Source organism: Fusarium verticillioides, chromosome 6 (assembly GCF_000149555.1).
Source record: "Fusarium verticillioides 7600 chromosome 6, whole genome shotgun sequence".
Classification (NCBI taxonomy): domain Eukaryota; kingdom Fungi; phylum Ascomycota; class Sordariomycetes; order Hypocreales; family Nectriaceae; genus Fusarium; species Fusarium verticillioides.
Genome location: NC_031680.1, coordinates 3,413,456 through 3,433,762, shown reverse-complemented (window position 1 = coordinate 3,433,762; position 20,307 = coordinate 3,413,456). Strand labels below are relative to the sequence as shown.

Genomic DNA, 20,307 nt, shown 5'->3' with positions numbered 1-20,307 from the left:
CTCCAGGATCCGTTGAGTTAATGCCATCTCATCGCTGGCCAACAGCCAAATCTCATTGATGTATGTTGCAGTGGTGGAGGTCGGATGCACACTTGGATCTCACTGGATGACGAGCCAACCAATTCGACGCAGAGGGAGATCATCAAAGCACAAGACACAGGATCATGAAAAGATAGTAAAGTTGAAATGTCAATACAAAGCTAATACATAAGAAATAATTATGACCAAACTAGTAGTCCTATCATTACATCTCACCATCTTCCCCATCGCAACCATCCAAAAGTCAAAACGGTAATCAACGACCCATAAAACCGTCTCATAGCCCATGCCGGCGCCAACAAGGGATCATTCCTCGGTACAGGCTGAACTGGTGGCTTGCCTGTCGACTCCGGCTCCTGGCTTCAGTTGCAGACATAGTTGGCACGGCGCAGCTCCTTGAAAGTCTTGTTGACGTTGTTGAGTCCCTCATTCTCAATATCGTCCTTGATGAGAATCTTCTGGAATACATCCACAGTCTCCTCGTACTTCTGGATCTTATGATAGAAGTTCCGCGCCTCGATGACCTTGTTGTCGTAGTCCTCCTCGGCATCCTTGGCCGTCTTCTCAGCTTTGGCGACGGTTGACTTGACGGCCGTGAGCTCCTTGTTGAGGGCGTCCGCTGTCTCCTTCGCAGTCTTGAGGTCGGCCTTTGTGGTCTTGTGAGCCAGCTCTTCCTTGTTGAACTTGTCCTTCGCGACGTTGAGCTCCTTCTTGGTCTCCTCGAGGGCCGTCTTGGAGAGACGAAGCTCCTTCTGGAGGTGACCATTGGCATCGAGAGAGTCGCTCAGCTTGCGCTTGAGGCTGATGATCTCACCCCGGAGAGTAACGTTCTGCGCCTTCTGGCCGGTAAGCTCATTCTCCAGCTTGATTCTCTTGCCGTCAAGCTCAGCAATCTTGCCCTTGAGACCAAGTATGACTGTGCCGAGAGCCTTCTTCTCGATCTGAGCTTGAGAGAGCTTTCCATTCAGAGAGATGATCTGTTGCTGCACGTGGTTGAGTTCCTCTTGGAGCTTCTTGATAGTCTTGTGGTCAATCACATCATCCTTCTTCAGGTGCTCAATGAAGTCGGTGAGCGCCTTGACTTTCTTCTGGTACTCGGCGCTAGCCTGGGCAAGCTGCTTCTCTAGCTCCTTGATCTTCTCCTCAGCTGTCTTGCGTGCATCAGAGATGGACTTGATCTGCTCCTCAAGGTTCTGCTTGTCCTTCTTGAGGGTCTCAACGTAGGTGCCCTGCTTGTGAAACTCCTCGTGGAGAGCGGTGAATTTCTGCTCATAATTAGTGAGAGAATACCGATAAGGAAAAGGGAGATCTTACGTTCTGAGCTTGGATGGTGAGGTAACCGGCCTGTTCGATGAAGGCAGCTCCGTGGGTCAAGGTCTCGAAGAGAGTCTTGGGGAAGGGCATGGGGTCAAGGACACGAGGAAGCGTGGCTTGAGGCTGGGGAACACGGAACTCGGTCTTCTGCTGAGTGGGAGGGATCAAGTCATCCGAATCGAAATGGCTATTCGTCATCATTAGTGTTATCCATCATGCGTCGATGGTCATAACTTACTGGGCCTGGGCCTCAATCTTAGCGAAGAGGTTCAGAGTTCCAATGTTGACTTGCTTTCCCCCATCCTTAACCTCAACATCAAGCTGCTGGGTAGTAGTGTCCCATGAACAGGTGAAGTCAAAGACGTTGTTGAAGGCGAACTTGGAGACATTGTTCTCAGAGCTGATGAACTTCATGGATGTGCCCTTGAAGGCAGTAGTCTTTGCCTTTCCGGACTCATCCTTGGTCCACTGCCACGAGGAGATGACAGGCTTGCCATCCTTGAAGTCCTCAGGAAGGACAAAGATAGCCTGCTCATTCACAGCCTTGTCACCGAGGTTGATGCTTCCAGCCCAGATGCGAAGCGCAGCATTAGGATCAACCTCGCCAACAGGTTGCCAGACCCGGTCAAGAGTGATGGTCTTGGTACCATCTCGCCCAGACATGGTGACCTTGATCTTGCTGTAGTTCTGCTCAGTGGTAACATCATAGTTGTAGAAGGTACCAGGGAGCTTGAAGGAGACATCGGTGGTGTTGGGGAGCTGCTTCACGTTCTTGATGATGCGAGTCTGGTAGAACTTGTCTTTCTCACCCTGATGATCATCCACCGTCCATTGTGTGAACAGATAGGCTGGCTCATTGGCGCGAACGGCACCCTTGGGCAAGACGATGGTGATGGTCTCGTCAACGGCGTACTTGTTCCAGTTGAGCTTTCCTTGGTAGATGAACATGATGGGCGATAGAGTGAGGTATGAGATGAAAAGAAAGAATAGAGGATCAAAGAGAAGGATCTAGGTGAGAGATTTAGTGAAGAAAAAGAGGAGAGAAGAAGTTGATGTTGATGATGAACCAAATCTGTGGGAAATAAACGCAGCTTTATAACCTTCGACTATTGCTGCAGAGTCTCTCTTCACGACGAACTAGTAGATTTCCCCTCAGCTCTGGCTGCAGAAATTATTGAACCCAACTAGGCCGAATACTCATCACATCCCCTCCACCCTCCCGCGCAGCATTCCGCATGGCGCTTGTGAAACCGTAAAGTCAACCGTGTGGCAAGCTGAACTCCCTCGACCATTCCCCATTCCCCATCCCGCGGTCAGTCACATCCCCGACACCACGCAAAGACCCTCGTGGCTAGCTGTGCGGCTTGAGACATTGATCCCTATCACCTTCAGCCCTCGCTAACAATTTCCAAACGCCCTCTCAAGGCTGAGACAGGCGCTGCTTAGACCAAGCTGAGGCCGAGGGAGCCCAATGATAAGGGTTCAATAGCGCGCGCCACGTGCGAGTCCAGCTCGCCACGGGCCGCCGAACGGTCGGGCCCAGACCTCGCCAATCACACAGACTATCTACCAATAAATGCAGGGCTAGCGGTGATGCTGCCAAATTGGAGCTGGGGCTTAGACAGGCCGGGCTAGAACGCTGCGGCTGATGTGCGCGGGGAAGACAGATTAGGGATGGAGCATGCCAATTGGGGTTTCAGAGGCCAGCTGAGCTGCAGCGCTAGATTGGAAGAGTTTGGAGGACACGAACTGGCTGTTCACACAAATACGAATTGAGAGTTTTAGGGAAGAGCGTAAAAGTTTTGAGCTCTCTTGAAGTGATCACGTGTACGGAAAATTGTGCGATGTTGGTGAGAAAACCTTGAGATTGCTGGGTGCCCTACCAAGGTGGGTCCTACGAATAACTTCACTTCAATCACCACGTTCGGCTCAACGAAACAAATGAAAGACACGCGAGAATGCCAACGGCTCACAGAAATTTTTATGATTGAACTTTTGTGAGTAACTCAGTTACTTGTTTAGTGAATTGTTTGCATTTTACCCCGCGGACAACGATCCAGCATCCCCAATTGCTTCAACCTCTCTCAGCATCACCGCAATCTCTTCAATCCCGATGTCTCCATGCCTGAGGCGGTTTCGTCTTTGCCTTCCTCTCCTTCTCAATCTTCCTTTCCAGATGCGATGACGCACTCATCATTGTTCGCCTTAAAGATCAGGCAAAAATTGAGGCTCCTTCTTCGTCCGTTCCTGGGCGTTATTCTCCGGCTGGCTGAGTGCCTTCTCGTTTCGATGCACGGGCCGAAAGCTCCGAGGGCTTCGTGTCGCCCCGCTTCGGATATCGTTCGATCGAGGAGACTGAAGAAAGAAAGGTACCTGCCGTCCAAAAGAGTGCTTGGTGCCTGGGGAAGTACCTAGTGTTGCCTTGCCCCGATTTACTCGAGTCTCGTTCTTGTGGGCGCGTTTTGGCGAGAAACATGGGGTTCTCATCGTGATTCAAAGATATCGCTCGTGTTGGGGCCGCATCTCTTCGTCTTCAAATCGCAGTTCTTCGGGAATCCTTTGGCCCAGCCTTACTGTGGGCTCACGCATCCAAGGCGTCGCTGCAGGTGATTGCTGTAGGGTTTCTTCCTTCCTTGTGAAGACTACCTTCCCGCTTGCATTGGGCCTTGTCTTGCCAAGAGGTTACGTACGTGTCTCGTCGTTGTGCCTTCCCCGGTGCGCAGTCTCGAGCGTGTGCCAAGAGGTCAGGAGCTAAACTCTGCGTTGAGATCTGATGTACAAGATCATTCAGATGGTCATTTGTGTGCGCTGCTTCTGCGAAAATGTTAAATGAGGCACTGGCCCTCGACGCATTCATCTTTTTCTCATTATCATGCATTGGGTCTGGACTCGAGGACCATTGCACGCTGTCTTGAGCGTTATTCAAGGTGCTCGCACATGAACGTGTTTCGATATGGGAGCGTCCTTCCTCCCTGAAGAGGGTAGATGACCAGGTCGTTCGATCTTGATGGCGTCATCTGTCGCTGTCGGTGTTCGGAAACCTGCTCGCCTTCCGACTTCGATCTTGCACTTGCCTCTCTGCTCTTGATATTCATCGTCTTGGGGACCTTCGATCCTGAATCTGCCGTCTTCGCCTTCTTCTTTCTTCTCTTGATGGGATAAAGTGCAAGTACTCTCGTACTTTGCCGGCCTTTTGACCGAACACTCAAGATGCCAGCGCAAGTGTCGCGATACAGCAGTAGAAGTCCCACGCCGTAGGTCCGATCGAGTCCGCAGTACAACTTTTCAATTACTTATCACTGCTTTCAGTTTTAGCATTAGATGAATCACGTCCCTATGCCTCTCCCGGTTCTAGCTGTCTCGTTGCGAGCCGTCATCTTGACCGTTGTTCGAACGCACGCGCGTGTCTCGCTGTCCAAGGTTCTTTCCTTCTTGAAGTGGGTAGACAAGCAGATCGTTCGATTGGCGCCACCTGCCGATGTTAGTCTTCTGACGACTGCTCACCTTCAAAATTGGATCCTGCACCTGCCTCTCTGCTCTTCATGCTTCTGAAGTCGCCCCGGCGTCGGGGAGGAGCGGGAGTGCTCGCAGATGGGGTATAAGAGGCCGTCTCCCCCATCTTCGTCTTCTTCTTTTTTTCTTCTCTTCATCCAAATACCAAGGTTCTGCACCTTAGCCGGCCTGCAAGGCGCTGAGATCAAAAAGTCAGCGGCGGGGTTGTGCGCTCTGGGGCAACTTGCGCTAACCCCCAGGTGTCGCAGAAGGTAAGTACGGCACAATTTTTGATTTACTCTCACTGCTTGCAGTTTTGTCTACTCTCGCCGTTTCTCTGACCTGTCAGTTGATTCGGTTTGAATCCTTTTTTTTCATTGCATTCACCGGCTTGCTGGTGGTGTGAAGAAGAAAACTTTGCCTTGTGATGTGAATGATGTGTGATGTGCCAAGTTGCCAATGCGTGATTGCCAACCAGCCAACGCGAGATGTGTGATGTGCCAGTGCCGAATCATGATTGCTGAGGATGGGACTTTGATGGCTATGGAGATGTGTTGAGCTACGTGTAAAGAGTAGAGAGGGAATGCAGTGAAAAGGCAATGAGTGAATGTAAGATAGGAAGCTTAAACAAATACAAGAACTGAGAAATGAGCGAGGTGAAAACGTCAGTGAGAGTACAGATGAAGAACTGGAGGGACGAAGTGCGAGAGATGCTGTATTTATAGGCAAAATCGAGAAACAAGCTTTCGTGGGAAGAGATCAAATGGCCCCTCGGTCAGAATTTGGCTTTACGTTCTTCGGTGACTCATTGGAGGCATCCGATGATACTTTGCTTGCAGAAGTTTGTTGGAGCGCCACGTCAGTGGTTGGAAAGAGGATACTCGCGATGTGGACGAGAGGATCAGGTCGAGATGCAAAGCTTGCTCGTCAATCCAACGACCGATCGACACTGGATGCGTTGCTTTGCATTTAAGGTCTACCATAGACCTTGGATTCCATCGCTGAACTTTGATGGACTGATGCGGGCGATTGATGGCTGACCAGGGGCTTGTCAGCTGGCGATACCTGTTGACGGCTGAGGCCCATGACAACAAACCACAAACGAGTCCCATCAAAAGCTCTTCAACAGCAACCTCGAGCCGCCCTCACCATCAAATTTACATTTACAGTATCCTCGGCGGTAACAAGCATCTCCCGTTTTAGTATTGTTACGACACCCTCTTCTCCTCGGCGAACGAACCGGGCAGGGGAGCGGGTTGGCAACTGGTGACACCTGTCGGAGGCGAACAACAGATGGCTCCCATCAAGCACGACCTCTTGGCACCTGTAGCATCAAATTTTCATCTAAATTATAGTGCCCTCAATAGTAGCAAGCCTCTATTGTCAACACGCCGCGTTGCGTCATCCTGCGATCCGAAAGCCTCTTCCATCGGCCACCGAACATGCCATGACGTCTTCTCCTCGGCTAACAAAGTACAATCCATCGATACCTACGTAGACGCATCAAGTGAAAACTGCCGAGAATCGAGTCGAGTCTTCAACGATGATGCTACCATGTCCACGACCCTCGGAGCGGAGAATGACCAACGCGAAAACGATCCGCCTGAATCATGCCGTCCCAACAGAACACAAACCTTACCTTACTTCTTGCTCTAGAAGAAAGCTTTCACCCTTACCCTTGCCCTTATCGCTGGCGGATCTTCCAGCCGGGCCAAGCGCGGATGCCGACCGGCGTGGAATCAATTGATCACGATCGAAGCCCAAAGAATCACGATCCAAGAATGACGGGAGTCACATTTCACGCTTCAGATTCTACAGTGGAATATAGAGGAGTCGATGGTCGGTATCAGGAGAAAGAGATACATGGCCTAGAACGCAGCATCCTGTTTCCATCCAAGTACCTAATTGACCAACATCATCAACGGAGCTCCGCCGTCCTTTCTGCACAGCAACGCAATACAAAACCACCGCTTCGACCTCCCCTGCACTGTTCGACGCGAGTCTCAAACCCGCTGCAGGCCGACAGGCTACCCATGAGCAAGCTAGGTTCTCTCAGCCGCAAATCTCAACTGCTAATAACACTTCTAGCCCGCAACTTAAACATCGATACCACGATGACTGACCAATGGCCCTACGAGCAAGTATCTTTCCACCAAGAAGTTGTCGGCGGATCGGGAAAGACAGAGAAACACTAAAGAAGTCTGTAAATCGCGAGGACAGCAACATTCGAGCCATGTTCTGCATTCACATCCCCGACGTACCCAAGCTTGCCGTCTCCAACTGAAGCGAATGCGACAGCGCTTTTCCCACCACTCGCGTTTTTTGGAGACGAGACATTCGATTCTTCATCTGTCACATACCAGGAGTCTTCTCATGCGACATAGTTCACGAATAGAGCCTTTGTGCTGTATCGCGGAAAGATCCTTGCTCCCAAACCACTGTCCACCGCTTCGTCATTCAGCGCAAATGTCTCGCCAGTGTATGAGGCGCAACACCACCCTAAACCTGCTTGCGCGAAGAACGACCTGATATTCAGGGGTAGGACAAAGCTGGAAAAGCTACCCTTGACTATCGTCGTCCCACCTCCACGCATATATGAAAGGACGGCGTGCCAAACATGGGTGTTTTGATCCCCAGTCAGTCCTTCATCGGTTATGAGGGTAGCTGCCGAGGTTGGGTGTCGTGAGAGTAAGCGCTCTGTTTGCTCTGCGTTCTCGGCTCTCAAGAAGTCGGCTTTTGGCCGAAGTTCGGACATGGGTGGTTCGAAGATACCATCTACATATGGCTTATGGTTGTGTGAGATGGCGAGGATCCACGGCTTCTTTACTGTGTTTGCCATTGTGCAGAAGCATGTGCAACAAGCTGTAGTGAGTCCCGCGGGCCAGGCACCGGCAATCTACTAAGTGTCTGTCTGTTATGCTTGCGTCACAGGCGATTCGGTTAGATCGCTTGCCCGGCTCTCGGCAAAGGTTATTAACATTTATTAGGATTGTGCCTTGTCGGATGTACCCCCGCCGAATAGTGCCTTTGCTCTCTTCAACTGCCTAAGCTCGACGACGACCCCGAGGAACCTCTTGGCCAATGTCATCAACACCAAAATGCTGAGCTCTAGAATATGCCCTTATCTCGAACAAGCCTAAAGATTCATCGGGGAGGGTGCAATAAAGGAACAGCACTTCATGAGACGATCCAAAGTGTAGGCTATGACTATCGACAATCAACAGTCATGCCACTAACTGGCAAAATCGCTATCGTCACTGGAGGAGCTAGAGGAATAGGTAGAGGCATCGTCCTGAACTTGCCGGGACAAGGCGCAAAGGTCTGCCTCAATCCATTGCAGTGATAACAAACAGCAACCCCCCTAATCGAGTCTAACAGGTCCCTTTCACCTATGTGTCGCCGCCATCAAAAGCACATGCAGAAGCTCTGGTACGCGAGATCGAATCACTTGGCTCCTCTGCCCATGCAATCCAGACCGATGCAGCGTGTCTCTCCTCTCCAGCAGCAGTCATATCCTCTAGTCTGACCACCTTTAACGTTTCCCACCTTCACATCCTCGTCAACAACAAGGGGCTCGGGTCTGCAGGCACTCGCATCGAAGAAATCACTAGTGGCGAGTTCAACAAGATAGTGGCCGTTAATGTTTGTGCAGTCATCTTTATACCCCACGCGCTAGTCCAGCCACATCAAGACACGCTGAAATAGGCTCAACCGATCTGTCGAGAGTTCCTCTGTCTCTAATGATGCGAAACGAGATGGGTCTGTTGAGTATGATATGTAGGCGGAAGGACCGCCATATGAGAATCCGCTTTGGGGTCTCAAACCGTGTCTCTAGCATTGTGTTTTCATCGAAGTATGGGGGAAGATCTCTGCAACCTTGCGCGATACTCCTTTCGAGTGTAACTTCTCTTTCATGACCTGGTATCTGATGAGCAAGGAGTTCAACCTGAACCATATGGGCAATTTGTGCCAGCTTGGCGTGCTAGACAAGACAGGCGCCGTCCCTGCTATTCGGAAGGTTTTCCATGTCCACAGCGAGATCCTTGCCATTGACGTTTGAAGGAGGCGAACGTTGCCACCTATGAGAGATGCGGGAGGTCTTCCGAGTGTCAGTTGTGCCCCGGACACAAAGACAAACAGTCCACCATGCTCTTCTACGGATCTTTATCATGAAGGGGCTCGAAGACGGCAAGGAGAACTCGTGATGAAGACCGATTGCCAAAGCCATTCTCCAGCCAATTCCGATAAGGACGACAGGTAGTTGAAGATGGCTCCCACGCAAATGGTACTCTTCGCCGCTACCACATCCATCCTGAAGCTTGGTTACGTGCCTCACCAGGTAGCCTCAGCTTCGGGGAGGGCTCACTGGTTGAGCCCCTTTCTGTGGCCCTTTCAGGCATCGACAGGTCCAACCTTCGCCTCGGAACTGCTCTGGTAATTTGCGGCGCTGGGCTTAGTCTGGGCGACCAAAAGGAATTATTGAATCGTGGCGTTCGATAGAATATGAAATATTTGCCAATGCTCCATTCAAATCACCGCATAAGTTGTTACATAAAGGGGCATCAGTCCTAAATTTTCTTCGCTTCCTTATTGTTTCTGTCGTACTCACTCTAGTCATTCTTTATCTGCGACAATGCGGTCTCCGACTGTCTTGCGCCTAGCCTTTTGCCTGCTGACTGCCGGTTACACGATTGCAAGCCCGTGCAAGCCGAGTGAGTGAAATCCATAAGTATTCACGCAGTTTCCTGACGTTCTGATTAGGCTCAGTCGCGACTACATATGCACGCTCTTCAGCCATATCCACTGGGACTTCATCCGAAACGTCATTTGCATCTTCTACAGATCAACCAGCAACAACTTCTGTTCTGTCCGAGTCGGTTACTGGAACTTATCCATCTTCGTCCGTCGAACTGTCTACTTCTATCATATCTCAGATATCGGAGACTACTGCAGAATCGAGCACAATCGAATCAACCACAGCAGAGCCCACCACAATCAAGTCTACCACCACCACTGCGGGTGCCTCAACGACCGAGACTATCCCTGTGCCAACTTTCAGTCTGTTTGCTACTGGCCAAGGCCCCGTAGAAGAAGAAGGTGTTCATACCTACGACAACGACGGGTCTGTAGCCGTGTTCGACCCCAGCCCCATCTTTGGCGATGCTTCAGTACGACCCTACACCATCGACTCGCAAGGAAGACTTGTCAACGACCAGGGCTTCTTCCTTTGTGGATTCTACATTGCTACCAACGTCAATCTCGACTCGCCCGCATCAGTTGGGACCTGCAAGAACTCTTGACCGAAAAAGGCTTTTCTGAACTGCCAACTCTCTGCAGACCTCGCAATTGAATGTTCGGTCCCTGGCCGGTCTTGCGAGGCGAACACGATTGGTGAGCCTTTGTGTGAAGAGACTGGTGAGCCATGGAGCGTTTGGTCTGTTGGCACTGTAGTTGTAGGTCATGGTTTGTTTATTGGGCCAAGCGACACTCCTGATTCTTTTGATCGTATTGGGTTACGCGTTGAGGAGGCGTAAAAAGCGCAAGGAACATGGGCGGTGTGTGGCCGCTAGCTTAAAGAACTTGATGGTGGGACAGGCCATGGATGGTATTGGAGGGAGTTTTATAGAGGGGATTACTGTATTATAATTGTATCTTTCGTTTCTGTGTTGTAGCAGGTATTCTAACATCAAAGAGTTAATCAATGTACTATACACACTACCGTGTGTCACTTTGGCTTCTCTTGAATATTCCCTGTCTTGTTCAATTGTTGGTGGATTCTGAGTGCTTAGTTGGCCTGAAATCAAAAGCGGACTAAATTTATTAGGTACTGGAAGTGGATTTCTGCTCAACTACATATCTGGAACCCAATTTGAGATGCCGAAGTTCCTTCATCCGATAATGGAGTAGAAATCACAAAGCACGAGCTTAAGACAGTTACGGTGACCAGGTAAGATGCAATATGAAATGGACTGCCACATCGACTCACGTCGCCAACATGCCATGCATTGACACCACAATCGGGTACGTGGTACGTTATGTACTAGACAGGTTGTCATCGCCAACTTCCTTTACGTAACTCAACCACGATCGATAGAACTCTGTGAAGCTGAATCAAAGCTTATATCGAGGTAGAGAAAAATATCGTGTTGCCATTCATCACCTGCGTTCGTAGCCTAAAGCCTAACCTTATAGGTCGCAGCCATCCCATAGTAGAAACTCTGTGAAGGAGCGCTGGCAATGGCTCGAGATTTATCAACCCACCCGAGATTGAATGATAAAAGACCAAAAGATCAGTAAGGCTTAAAGGGGACACTGATCGCGGTTAACACATAATAAGCTTTGACGATCTATCAATCAACAGGATCCGTTGGATGTTCCATGGCTAGTGTATTAACATATCTCAAAGACTTGCTCCGGAGACTGAGGTCCCTCGCCCCGCATGATGCCGCATACGAATCCATACCCTCTCATCACGAATCGATCACCTTGTGGCCGAAGGATAAACGGGTATGTGCTCCCAAAGGGGACGGTTACAATATCCCCAGGGTTAGTGGTTGAAACACAACACCCGATAATACCCTTTTCCGTGATGAATAGGCTTGAGTCAGGATAATTAAAGTCCCAAACTGGCTTGCCAAATTGATACCCATCCGCCTGCTCAGCCTCCTTGGATAACTCTGGAGGGATATACTGCTGATATGCCTGGTCATTGAGGACAATTCTAAGATATGATACAAAGTTTTGCATCAGTATCCGCTCCTCGCCAGGATTGCTATCTTCGTTAAGTCCGAATGACAATGAAGTCGCAATTGCAGTCAGTTCGTCCCTACTGTAAACTTGGGTTGGTCGACCCCAGCGCAAATTCTCGAGGATCTTATGCCACACATGCCCTAGCTTAATTCGTCCTTCTTCCATCTTCATGTTGGCGTTACTGAAAAGGCTTTCATTGTACGTTTCGGAAACCTTGATCGAATCGAAAAGAACACCGCGAAGAGCCAGAACCCTTGACTCAGCATTAATGCTCCACGTCGCTCTAGAGTCAAGTGATGGTCTCCAGGGTAGTGCTTTACCAAACCTGAAAGGATTTCGGAATAACATGGCCCGATCCCATCGTGGCACCCAAGTTGGGTGATCAGTGCCTGGAGCATAGAGCAACACATCTGTGTTCTGCATGTCGACGAACGCAGCAGCGACAGAGTCCATATAAACCTCCACTGTTGTTTTGCCATAGTCAGGATAGAGGAGCTCACTGCCACGTGTGATACTCATCAAACCATGGAGACCATATATCATATCTCTTGGGTCAGTGCTGGAGAAGTTTGACGCCAGATACAACATGTATAGCCAGTTCTTGGGCTTTCGCAGGCGCTCTGTGGTAGCAGTAGCGGCCCACCAGCATTTGGTGTCCGTAAACCCATAGGCTTTACTAAACGCTGGCTCCATGATGATGTAGCCGGCGACAAGCTCAACCTGATCCCATTCGATTGTCGAATGGCCGCAATGAACAAGTCGAGACTGATTGGCGTTGATTTCTTGGATGACCCAAACCCGGGTGAAATAAGTGTGAGAATACAACCAAGCCAAAGATTTCCACATGTCCTTAGTGATGGCCTTGATTTCATTCGGCAACGGTATCAGGCTTCTGTTCTGATATACGACCTCGTGATACACGTTTCCACGAGCGCTCAGTCCATTAGTTGAGATGCCAAGTTTTTGGCAGAGAAACTCGGAGATAAGCCGAATCGAGTTGATGGCAGTTTCTGCATCATTTTCTGGAGTATCTGGTCCGAGCCAGATTAAAACTGTCTTGGCGTTTTCGTAGATCTTCCGCATTTGTTTCACTTGGGCGTTGCGTTCAGATATATGGGATTGGTCGATGCTAGGAGATCAGGCAGGTTAACAACGACACCACGATGCTGCCCTGAAACAAAGAAGTGCCTGGTCTATATAGCTTGTCTTTTTGGCCGCCAAAGGGGAGCCGAACCGTTGAATAACGTACCAAATAGCGTCTGCCCACAGAAACCGTGATTTATCTCGTTGTCTGAAGTGACCGAGTGCATTATAGAGGTTCTGAGTAACCTTGAGCCTTTTACCGTGACATATTATATTGGCTTTTTGATTCAGGTCTCCCCATACATAGGAGATAGCTTCGTACTTGGGGATGCTAGGATCGGACCAAGAGGTCGGATGAACACGGCATTCGATGGGGTCTTTTTCATCGCCGGTGAGAAGCTCAGCGATCCGGAATGAGGTTTGCGTGCCAAGCTCTGGGTACGAATATCCAAGTTCGTGTTCAGCCATGATGCTAGTGGCGGATACTCCAAGAGTGGAGATTTAGACTTGTCGAGGGCTAGACAGATGTCACGTACTTCGGGCCGAGCCGCTCATCGACGCATGTAATTGAGTTATTCGGAGCCTGTGTGTAGTGAAGCTACGAGATCATATGCATATGATATGAGCTTGGTATTCAAAATGAGGCCGTCAACACGAAAACTCAGATTCTAAAGTTGATCAATTCAATATTGTGTTACATGTGCTACAGTGAGGCATTTTCAGTCTCCACTCAACATTCTCCGTGTTCCTCAGTTATCAGCGGGGTTATAACTGCCTGGTTGGCCAGATAACATCAGGCCACCGCCTTGTTTTATTATTAGCAACTTACCCCGCCTTATCAATAAGTACATTCAAACTTGATAAACCACACAAGTTCAACCAACAGCAAACTGAACCACTATGGCTTCCACTACCCGTTTCAGACTTGTCTTCAACGTGCCCACATTATCACTGGCTCAATGTAAAGAGGCAATTTTCGCTGCTGGAGCAGGTCGCTATCCCGGCCCGGGTAACTATACCGAGTGTTGTTGGACCGTCGTAGGGACAGGCCAGTTTCGCCCTGGAGATGCAGCCAACCCGCATCTTGGCGAAGTCGGCAAGCTTGAGCAGGTTGAAGAGGCAAGGGTCGAAACCATTTGTGTGGGTGAAGAAGTTGCCAGGAATGCAGTGAAGGCTCTGAAGAGGTAGGCGCTTTCACTCCCTCATAGCTTCAGCCACTGCTAATACTTCTTAGCGCTCATCCCTACGAAGAGCCGTCTTATTCTGTGTATCGACTAGAGGACTTCTGAGAAGGAGTACCAGATAATGTGTTGTGTTAACTGGCTGGACGGGATCCAAGGTAGTCGAGGAAGGTTGACTTGAATAACAGCTGAAAACAACATGATGAATGTCTACTATGGGATAAGAGAAGATGAATTCGTGTGGGCAGAAAGGAACAAAATCAGACCTGGGATGAATAGCCTATAACAAACGCCTCCAAGAATCCTACGAGTTCAACCAGCAATCTAGAAACTTGCGTCAGCTGACATTCACACCGAATGTCAGCATGGCCTTTTATATCGAAAAGTCGTCTCTCGAATCTCGCTTCTTTGGTAGTCCCCTAGAAACAAAAGAATATGCCCCGTAAAACTATTTCTAAAGTTGTGATTGCTGGCGTAAGTTAATCCTCACTGATAACGGCCGTGCTGAACATCTACATGGCACCGGGCGTCTCGGCCCACCGACCACTAGACACCTCCTCAAAAACGGCTTCAAAGTCAGCGTGCTGACGCGCACTCCATCTTCCGCAGAACTACCATCAGACGTCTATGTCATCGGAGCAGATTACACTTCAGCCGAAACCCTGAAGCCAAGCCTTACAGGTCGCGGGTTCGATGCTATCGTCATCATTCTCAACCGCCTTGCGTACGACGAATCGGTGGTTACGATGCAAGCAGCAGTCAACACTGGCATCTATCGCGCCATTCCATCTTTCTTTGGGGTTTCGCTTGATAATCCAGAGATAGCACACATGCCGTTCATGAAGACTAAGCTACCCGTTCTGAACGATGTCTTAGCGAAGGCTGAGAAGGGTGAGATTACATACACAGGCATCAACACCCGGTATGTTCCTCGACTGGGTGCTTGATGAAGACATATTTGTTGGTCTCTCAGGCAAAGCACCGACTCGCGTTGCGGACGGAGGAGACATCCCCATGTCCGCCACTGCTCTTGATGACATCGGCAAGGCCATTTCCTCAGTGCTTCTCAGACCTGATGAAACCGTTAATAAGCTGTACCACATAAACACTGTGATAATGACACAGAATAAGGTTTTGGGGTATGCCCGTGAGGCTGCTCTTGGAGCAGAGTTTGCTGTTGAACAAGTCGACACGAAGGCGTTGGTCGAAGCTGCGTGGAAGCGGTACAACGAAGGGATACGAGACCGAGTTTCGGTGAGGGACTTTATTACTAGAGCTAGCTATGGCATGGGGAATGGGCTTTTACCAAAGACTGACAACGAATTTCTGGGGATTAGGCAATGGAGCGATGAGGAGCTCAAAGGAGAGATATTCAGGCGCGTTAATGCCAATCCGCCTGTTAGTCTCAAGGCCACGGAAGAGTAATTTGTATATCATTGAAATACCCTTTTCGAGTCCCAATTTACCGGTGGTTCATTAGTCAGACTAGTCTTCATCTGCATCTTCCAACACATACAGCTGCTCAAATAGCTTGAGGCCACGTTCCCCCGACACCTGGCTAAGTTTAGACAACCGTTTCCTCAGCGTCAAGTATCGATCCACCTCTATGGTTTCCTCATATACTATACCCTCAGCTGATACGGGAGATAGTAAGTCTGCAAACGGACCCTGAAACGATGGCTTCTCCGGGTGTAGTTTGCGTTCGCGGAAGCAGAGTAGCAACAACGCCAGATCATCCTGGTCGAAAGACGAGAAACATTCCTCTGCAATATGCAGTGCAATATGTACGTCCGCTTTTGTTGTTTTCTTCTTGAATTGCCATTGCCATCGAAGTGCCTTGTCATAATCTGTCCACAGCTTTCTCACGTCCGTCTCACCGCCCCCACGTTCCACAACGCTGATACCAAACTCTGGGTACAAATTCCACAGTCCAGCGTTTTCCAGACTTCGCAAGGATAGGGTGTCAGAGCGGTCTTCAATATGAAGGACACCCTGCGAAAGGTACTCTCCGTTGTCATGATCTTCATTGAGTCGAAGTTCACGAAAGCTGTTCTCTTGATCCGAAAATTCCGTATTCTTGAAGCATTTGAGTAACCACTTATCTCTTGCAAACTGCCCCCGTGGGAACTTCGATGTATCTACGGCACAGATACGAATATCCATCGGGCGACTGAACCGCGGCGGGTTGCAAAATCTCCAATTTGCATACTGAATCGCAAATATGAGAGAACTGCTCCACGAAACAAGGTTGTCGGTCTCCCAAGGACTAGAAAGGCCCCTGTCCAAATGGTGATGCAGCATTCCCGAAGCCTCTTGATAGTTGATTGAGAAGATATCGATCCTATGGTTATTTGCTTTATCGTGCTGCCTGAATACAGACGCTATGACGTCTTCGTTGTTACAACCCGTGCTGTTGATATCTTATGCCCGGAACAGATGTCGTGGCATGTGCTTTGGAAGCCTTTTGGCCAAGTCGCCGAAAACACAGTCGTTCTCTGGTCGAAATAGTGTCGGACCATCAGGGCAGTTGCATAGTAACTGGATCCAGAATTTGACCCAATTCTCTTTTTCCTGTTCTTGCTGTAAGGGTGCGATAGTGGCAAGAAAATTCTCTGGATTGAGATTCCCAGAAGGCCTTGTAGCTTGATGATAACATTCTTCAGCAATCTTCCAAAGGATGTCGTCGCTGTGCGCTTCCAGAATTATCTCCTGTACAACCCTCTCTAGAGGCTTCTTAAAATGTTCAAGAAGGGCGTCTACGTTGAAGGAGGCCTTGTCGCCGAAGGAAACGACTTGTCTAACAATATCCTGAATTGCCGCATCGTGTACGAGTCTCGCAACTTGAACGATCTCAATAGCCCTGGCTTGCACGGAGCAGATGGACTCGGCATCGTCCTGGCTGAACGGACCTTCAGCACGAAGCAGATCAATGAAGTTTTGCGCCCTTTGTATTAAAACATATGCGGCTCCGTCGAAACTGCGTAAGGCATCTCTTAGAGAGTTGAGACGCCCGCCAGTAGGGAACAGAATACCCCTCGTAGGGAAAATATCTTCCATCTGGGCCCTAGCGTGATTTGCGCTGCCGCCCATCTTGAGTACGGTTGGCGAAAGGCGACGTCTGGAGGATGATGAGAGTAGAGTATAGGGATCCATCATGATGCGGGGTTTTATATACGACATCCGCCATGTAAGACTCTAGAGGCAACATTGTACTTCACCTTTGTGTCCTGGGGGCTGAAGCCTCTTTTAATCTCTCGGCCGTATCACAGCCGCGCAGATGCGCCGTAGCCAATTAAACAACCATCCCCAAGCCGTCCATACTGTGTGATGGAGCTTGGGTACTCCGATTCGCTCACCATTGACGCTCTACTACCGATTTTGCCTGCTGAAAGCTGAAGTTGACTGGGGTTCTTTAGTACATTTGCTGGACACGTCTCCTTGAGGTGTCATAAGTTTTAGCTATTAATCTGCTACCATCTTACATGAAGACAAACCATATGGTGCGGAACAAACAGTACATCGTGAAAGCTTCTCGGTAAAAGCTTATATCGGGGGGGTTGGGGGGGGGGGGGAATATCGTGTTGTCATTCATTATCTGTGTTTGCAGCCTAAAGCTTAACCTTGTAGGCCGCCGTCATCCATAGGAGCAAACAGTAGATTCTTGGTTAGATACTAACCCCCAAACCTCTATTTGGCATCCAAGGAGCTGTATTTTTATGAACAGGCATCTTCTTTGGTTTTCTCTGAGAAAGGCTTACCCCGCCGGTGGTCAAATACATCTTCGGAAAGTTTGAGAAACGCCCTCCGACGAAAGACTTTTACCAGGTTCAGGGAATGGCCTCTCGGAAGGCCTCTACACACTCATACCATCATAGATGCGACTCAGGGCGGCATGGGCTTGTTACAGTACTCATGGTAGAATACACAAAGGCAATAAGGGTCTCACTATGGTTGAAAGACAAAGAGTCTTTTGATTGACGTGTGGGGCGCGAGATGTAAGCGTCAGCTGTCAGGTCGATCAACTTAGAATAACACTCTTATAAACCCAAATATGAAATCAAAACTCTGTAGAAGCTTCAGCCCACTAACATGTCGGTTGACCCATTGTCTTCAGTCATTTGAGAATATGAGTCCAACTCCATTGAATCCACCACAATGGCAGCTCTCAGATATCTCACCAGTTGCGGACTCCAGATATCTTCAAGAGCATCGTATCGCCAGAATTCGGCAGGCTCGATTTCTCCCATGAGTTCAGCCAACTCTGAACAAACTATCTTGAGTCAGTAACCGAAACTACTGAGTCAAATGGGTCAAATTGTTTACCTCGGGGAATGGATCTTCGGTGTCGAGAGCCCAGAAGTAGCAGCGTCATATCCCATTTGGCGACTTGCTTCTGTGGTAAGGTTCGGGTTTTAAAAGAGTCTCCAGCCCCCAGGCTACAAAGGTAAAGGACACCAATAAACACATACGAGAAAAATACTCGTTGCCCTCACAATCGCCCAAGATCTTGCTTTTGGCTGAAAAGCTAGATGCTCTGATAGCTAACTCTAAATTATTGGAGATTCGGCAGTAACCAGAACTAGGTTTTCAATTAAATAAAGCTTCATTAGATGAGTTATAAAGCTTTTGAACACAAAGTGGCGAATTACTTCAATGGCCCTTCTGCGACCCGAACAGCATACTCTATGTCGCCATTTTCATGCTCTGCTTCTTCCCTCCGCTGGCAGTGTAGGTCACGCTTGGTTCGTCCATTCCGGTCTGCCATTTGGATGTGCAAACTCCGGATACAGAAAGTACAGTCCATCTGAAAGCAGATCCTGTAAAGAAAAGACAAAAGACCGGTGGCCGTAATCAATTATTCCTTGAGAGAAATACTCTCCTATATCGTATTCTGTGTTTGCGAGACGACGCTGAAAGAACTCAGCGTACGATGGATTTGAAGTACGGCGGGCGTACGCTTTGAGCAACCACCTATCTCTCGCAAACTGGCCCTACGGAAACTTCCTGGTATCAACGACGTATATTTTTATATCCGATGCAGGCGTGCGGCTTACTCTAGATCTCCATATAGCGTACTGGATCGCACTGATAAAAGAGCTACTCCACAATACGAGGTTATCCTGATGATCGGCAGTATAATGGTTGGATCTGAAGCATTGTTTTGTGAGATGATAATGCAACATTTCCGATGCTTCTTCAACATCCAGTGAGAGGATATATTTTCGCCACTCTGACATTGAGTACACGCACATGGTTGATTCAAAACAGGTGTCAAGGTTCTCACCCGTGCTCTGGGCGTCGGACACTCGGAACAAGTAGCGTGGGACATGTTCGAAAGGCAGCTTTAGAGTTTCGGGAAAGTTTGCTTCAGTACTTCGCAAAATTCCGAAGACAGCCGAGGGCCAAGTGTAGCGTCAAGAGTGTCACAGAGATTGCCAAACGACCAGGATTCTTCGCTAACAATCATTCGACGATGCCAATGAGGATCAATTGAGACTGTATGTGCAAAAAGGATATTAGCATTCAATTTGCCAGAAGGCTGCACAGCTTGATTGTAGCACTCCTCAACAATCCTGTGTCGACTTCCGATGTCGTAGTTGTCGATATTCTCACGCACTATGTCTCCAATACGTACGGCGAAGTAATCTAGTAATACATTGACGTGCTTTTCAAGGGTATCCTTCTCTGACAAGATGTACTGGACATAGCCGCTTGTCTCGTTCGGGGCCGTCTCTGAGGCGATATTGCTGTCTGCGCGCAGCTTGAAGATCCTTGGTTCGTTCGGCTGGTAGAGAGAGGTGCGGCCATCAAGCATGGCGATGACTTCTGATTTAAAAGAGTTATTCACTGCCTCTTTGACTGATGTGGCTACGGTAGCATCGTAGTCGCTGACGCCAGAGTGCACAGTAAAGTAGATGGTGCCCATCCGAATGTCGATCGGGTCCTCGGATTGGTTCGCATTGTGACTGAGCTCCGAATGCACTGAAGACAACGGCTGAGTTCGGTGTGAAGATGTCGTGATGCAAAATTAAGGGAATAGATTCTTTGTGAAGTGGATGCCAGGCCAAGTTAGAGCCTAGCGCACATCGACAACTTCCGACGGCATTCACAACGGAACGCCATCTTTTGAAACCTTGCCAACAGCGTTACATTGTTTACGGTTAACTTGATTGACTTTCAAATAAATGCATCAAATGGCAAAAAACATACAACACCGGGGATTCGCTGGTCGTCACCGACCCAACTACTAATCCGGCGCTTCGAAGCTTGACTCTGGGGGAGCGGACGGGACCCCGTATTCTCTTCGAGCTGTGGTCGTATGTGACAATCAATGCCGCAAATTCACATCAGAAGAGCAAGATGGCAACATCATGATTTGAGGATAGTATTTTCTAAAGTTGGAGAAATGTAAAGAACCTGCGACATAACCAGCATCATATGTATAACC

The 20,307-nt window shown here is 49.1% G+C and overlaps 10 protein-coding genes and 1 non-coding gene across 11 annotated transcripts; 4 read left to right on the top strand and 7 right to left on the bottom strand.

Moving 5' to 3' along the window:
* Positions 1–237: 237 nt before the first annotated feature.
* Positions 238–2,301, bottom strand: FVEG_01691 (hypothetical protein; the record flags this gene model as incomplete). Its single annotated transcript, XM_018888692.1, has 3 exons — positions 238–1,304; positions 1,354–1,540; positions 1,592–2,301. 3 exons carry the CDS (start codon positions 2,299–2,301, stop codon positions 402–404), a joined length of 1,800 nt encoding a protein of 599 aa, XP_018744680.1. The 3' UTR covers positions 238–401.
* A 1,970-nt stretch (positions 2,302–4,271) lies between these two features.
* Positions 4,272–4,972, bottom strand: FVEG_01692 (hypothetical protein; the record flags this gene model as incomplete). The annotated part of the gene is made up of 3 exons (XM_018888693.1): positions 4,272–4,634; positions 4,753–4,781; positions 4,858–4,972. 3 exons carry the CDS (start codon positions 4,970–4,972, stop codon positions 4,272–4,274), a joined length of 507 nt encoding a protein of 168 aa, XP_018744681.1.
* Positions 4,973–7,216: 2,244 nt separating this feature from the next.
* On the bottom strand, positions 7,217–7,684 carry FVEG_01693 (hypothetical protein; the record flags this gene model as incomplete). The annotated part of the gene is made up of 1 exon (XM_018888694.1): positions 7,217–7,684. One exon carries the CDS (start codon positions 7,682–7,684, stop codon positions 7,217–7,219), a length of 468 nt encoding a protein of 155 aa, XP_018744682.1.
* Positions 7,685–9,478: 1,794 nt separating this feature from the next.
* FVEG_01694 (hypothetical protein) lies at positions 9,479–10,145 on the top strand (the record flags this gene model as incomplete). The annotated part of the gene is made up of 2 exons (XM_018888695.1): positions 9,479–9,557; positions 9,607–10,145. 2 exons carry the CDS (start codon positions 9,479–9,481, stop codon positions 10,143–10,145), a joined length of 618 nt encoding a protein of 205 aa, XP_018744683.1.
* A 1,090-nt stretch (positions 10,146–11,235) lies between these two features.
* On the bottom strand, positions 11,236–13,146 carry FVEG_01695 (hypothetical protein; the record flags this gene model as incomplete). The annotated part of the gene is made up of 2 exons (XM_018888696.1): positions 11,236–12,724; positions 12,845–13,146. 2 exons carry the CDS (start codon positions 13,144–13,146, stop codon positions 11,236–11,238), a joined length of 1,791 nt encoding a protein of 596 aa, XP_018744684.1.
* A 432-nt stretch (positions 13,147–13,578) lies between these two features.
* Positions 13,579–13,967, top strand: FVEG_01696 (hypothetical protein; the record flags this gene model as incomplete). Its single annotated transcript, XM_018888697.1, has 2 exons — positions 13,579–13,862; positions 13,913–13,967. The coding sequence occupies 2 exons, from the start codon at positions 13,579–13,581 to the stop codon at positions 13,965–13,967; spliced, it is 339 nt and encodes a 112-aa protein (XP_018744685.1).
* Positions 13,968–14,224: 257 nt separating this feature from the next.
* FVEG_14901 (hypothetical protein) lies at positions 14,225–14,806 on the top strand (the record flags this gene model as incomplete). Its single annotated transcript, XM_018903937.1, has 2 exons — positions 14,225–14,301; positions 14,410–14,806. 2 exons carry the CDS (start codon positions 14,225–14,227, stop codon positions 14,804–14,806), a joined length of 474 nt encoding a protein of 157 aa, XP_018744686.1.
* Positions 14,807–14,873: 67 nt separating this feature from the next.
* Positions 14,874–15,284, top strand: FVEG_01697 (hypothetical protein; the record flags this gene model as incomplete). The annotated part of the gene is made up of 1 exon (XM_018888698.1): positions 14,874–15,284. The coding sequence occupies one exon, from the start codon at positions 14,874–14,876 to the stop codon at positions 15,282–15,284; it is 411 nt and encodes a 136-aa protein (XP_018744687.1).
* A 60-nt stretch (positions 15,285–15,344) lies between these two features.
* FVEG_01698 (hypothetical protein) lies at positions 15,345–16,949 on the bottom strand (the record flags this gene model as incomplete). Its single annotated transcript, XM_018888699.1, has 2 exons — positions 15,345–16,240; positions 16,376–16,949. The coding sequence occupies 2 exons, from the start codon at positions 16,947–16,949 to the stop codon at positions 15,345–15,347; spliced, it is 1,470 nt and encodes a 489-aa protein (XP_018744688.1).
* A 2,373-nt stretch (positions 16,950–19,322) lies between these two features.
* On the bottom strand, positions 19,323–19,785 carry FVEG_01699 (hypothetical protein; the record flags this gene model as incomplete). The annotated part of the gene is made up of 2 exons (XM_018888700.1): positions 19,323–19,355; positions 19,495–19,785. 2 exons carry the CDS (start codon positions 19,783–19,785, stop codon positions 19,323–19,325), a joined length of 324 nt encoding a protein of 107 aa, XP_018744689.1.
* A 277-nt stretch (positions 19,786–20,062) lies between these two features.
* On the bottom strand, positions 20,063–20,178 carry FVEG_14902. Its single transcript, XR_001989283.1, has one exon. It is a non-coding gene; the product is annotated as a 5S ribosomal RNA (ribosomal RNA).
* Positions 20,179–20,307: the final 129 nt, after the last annotated feature.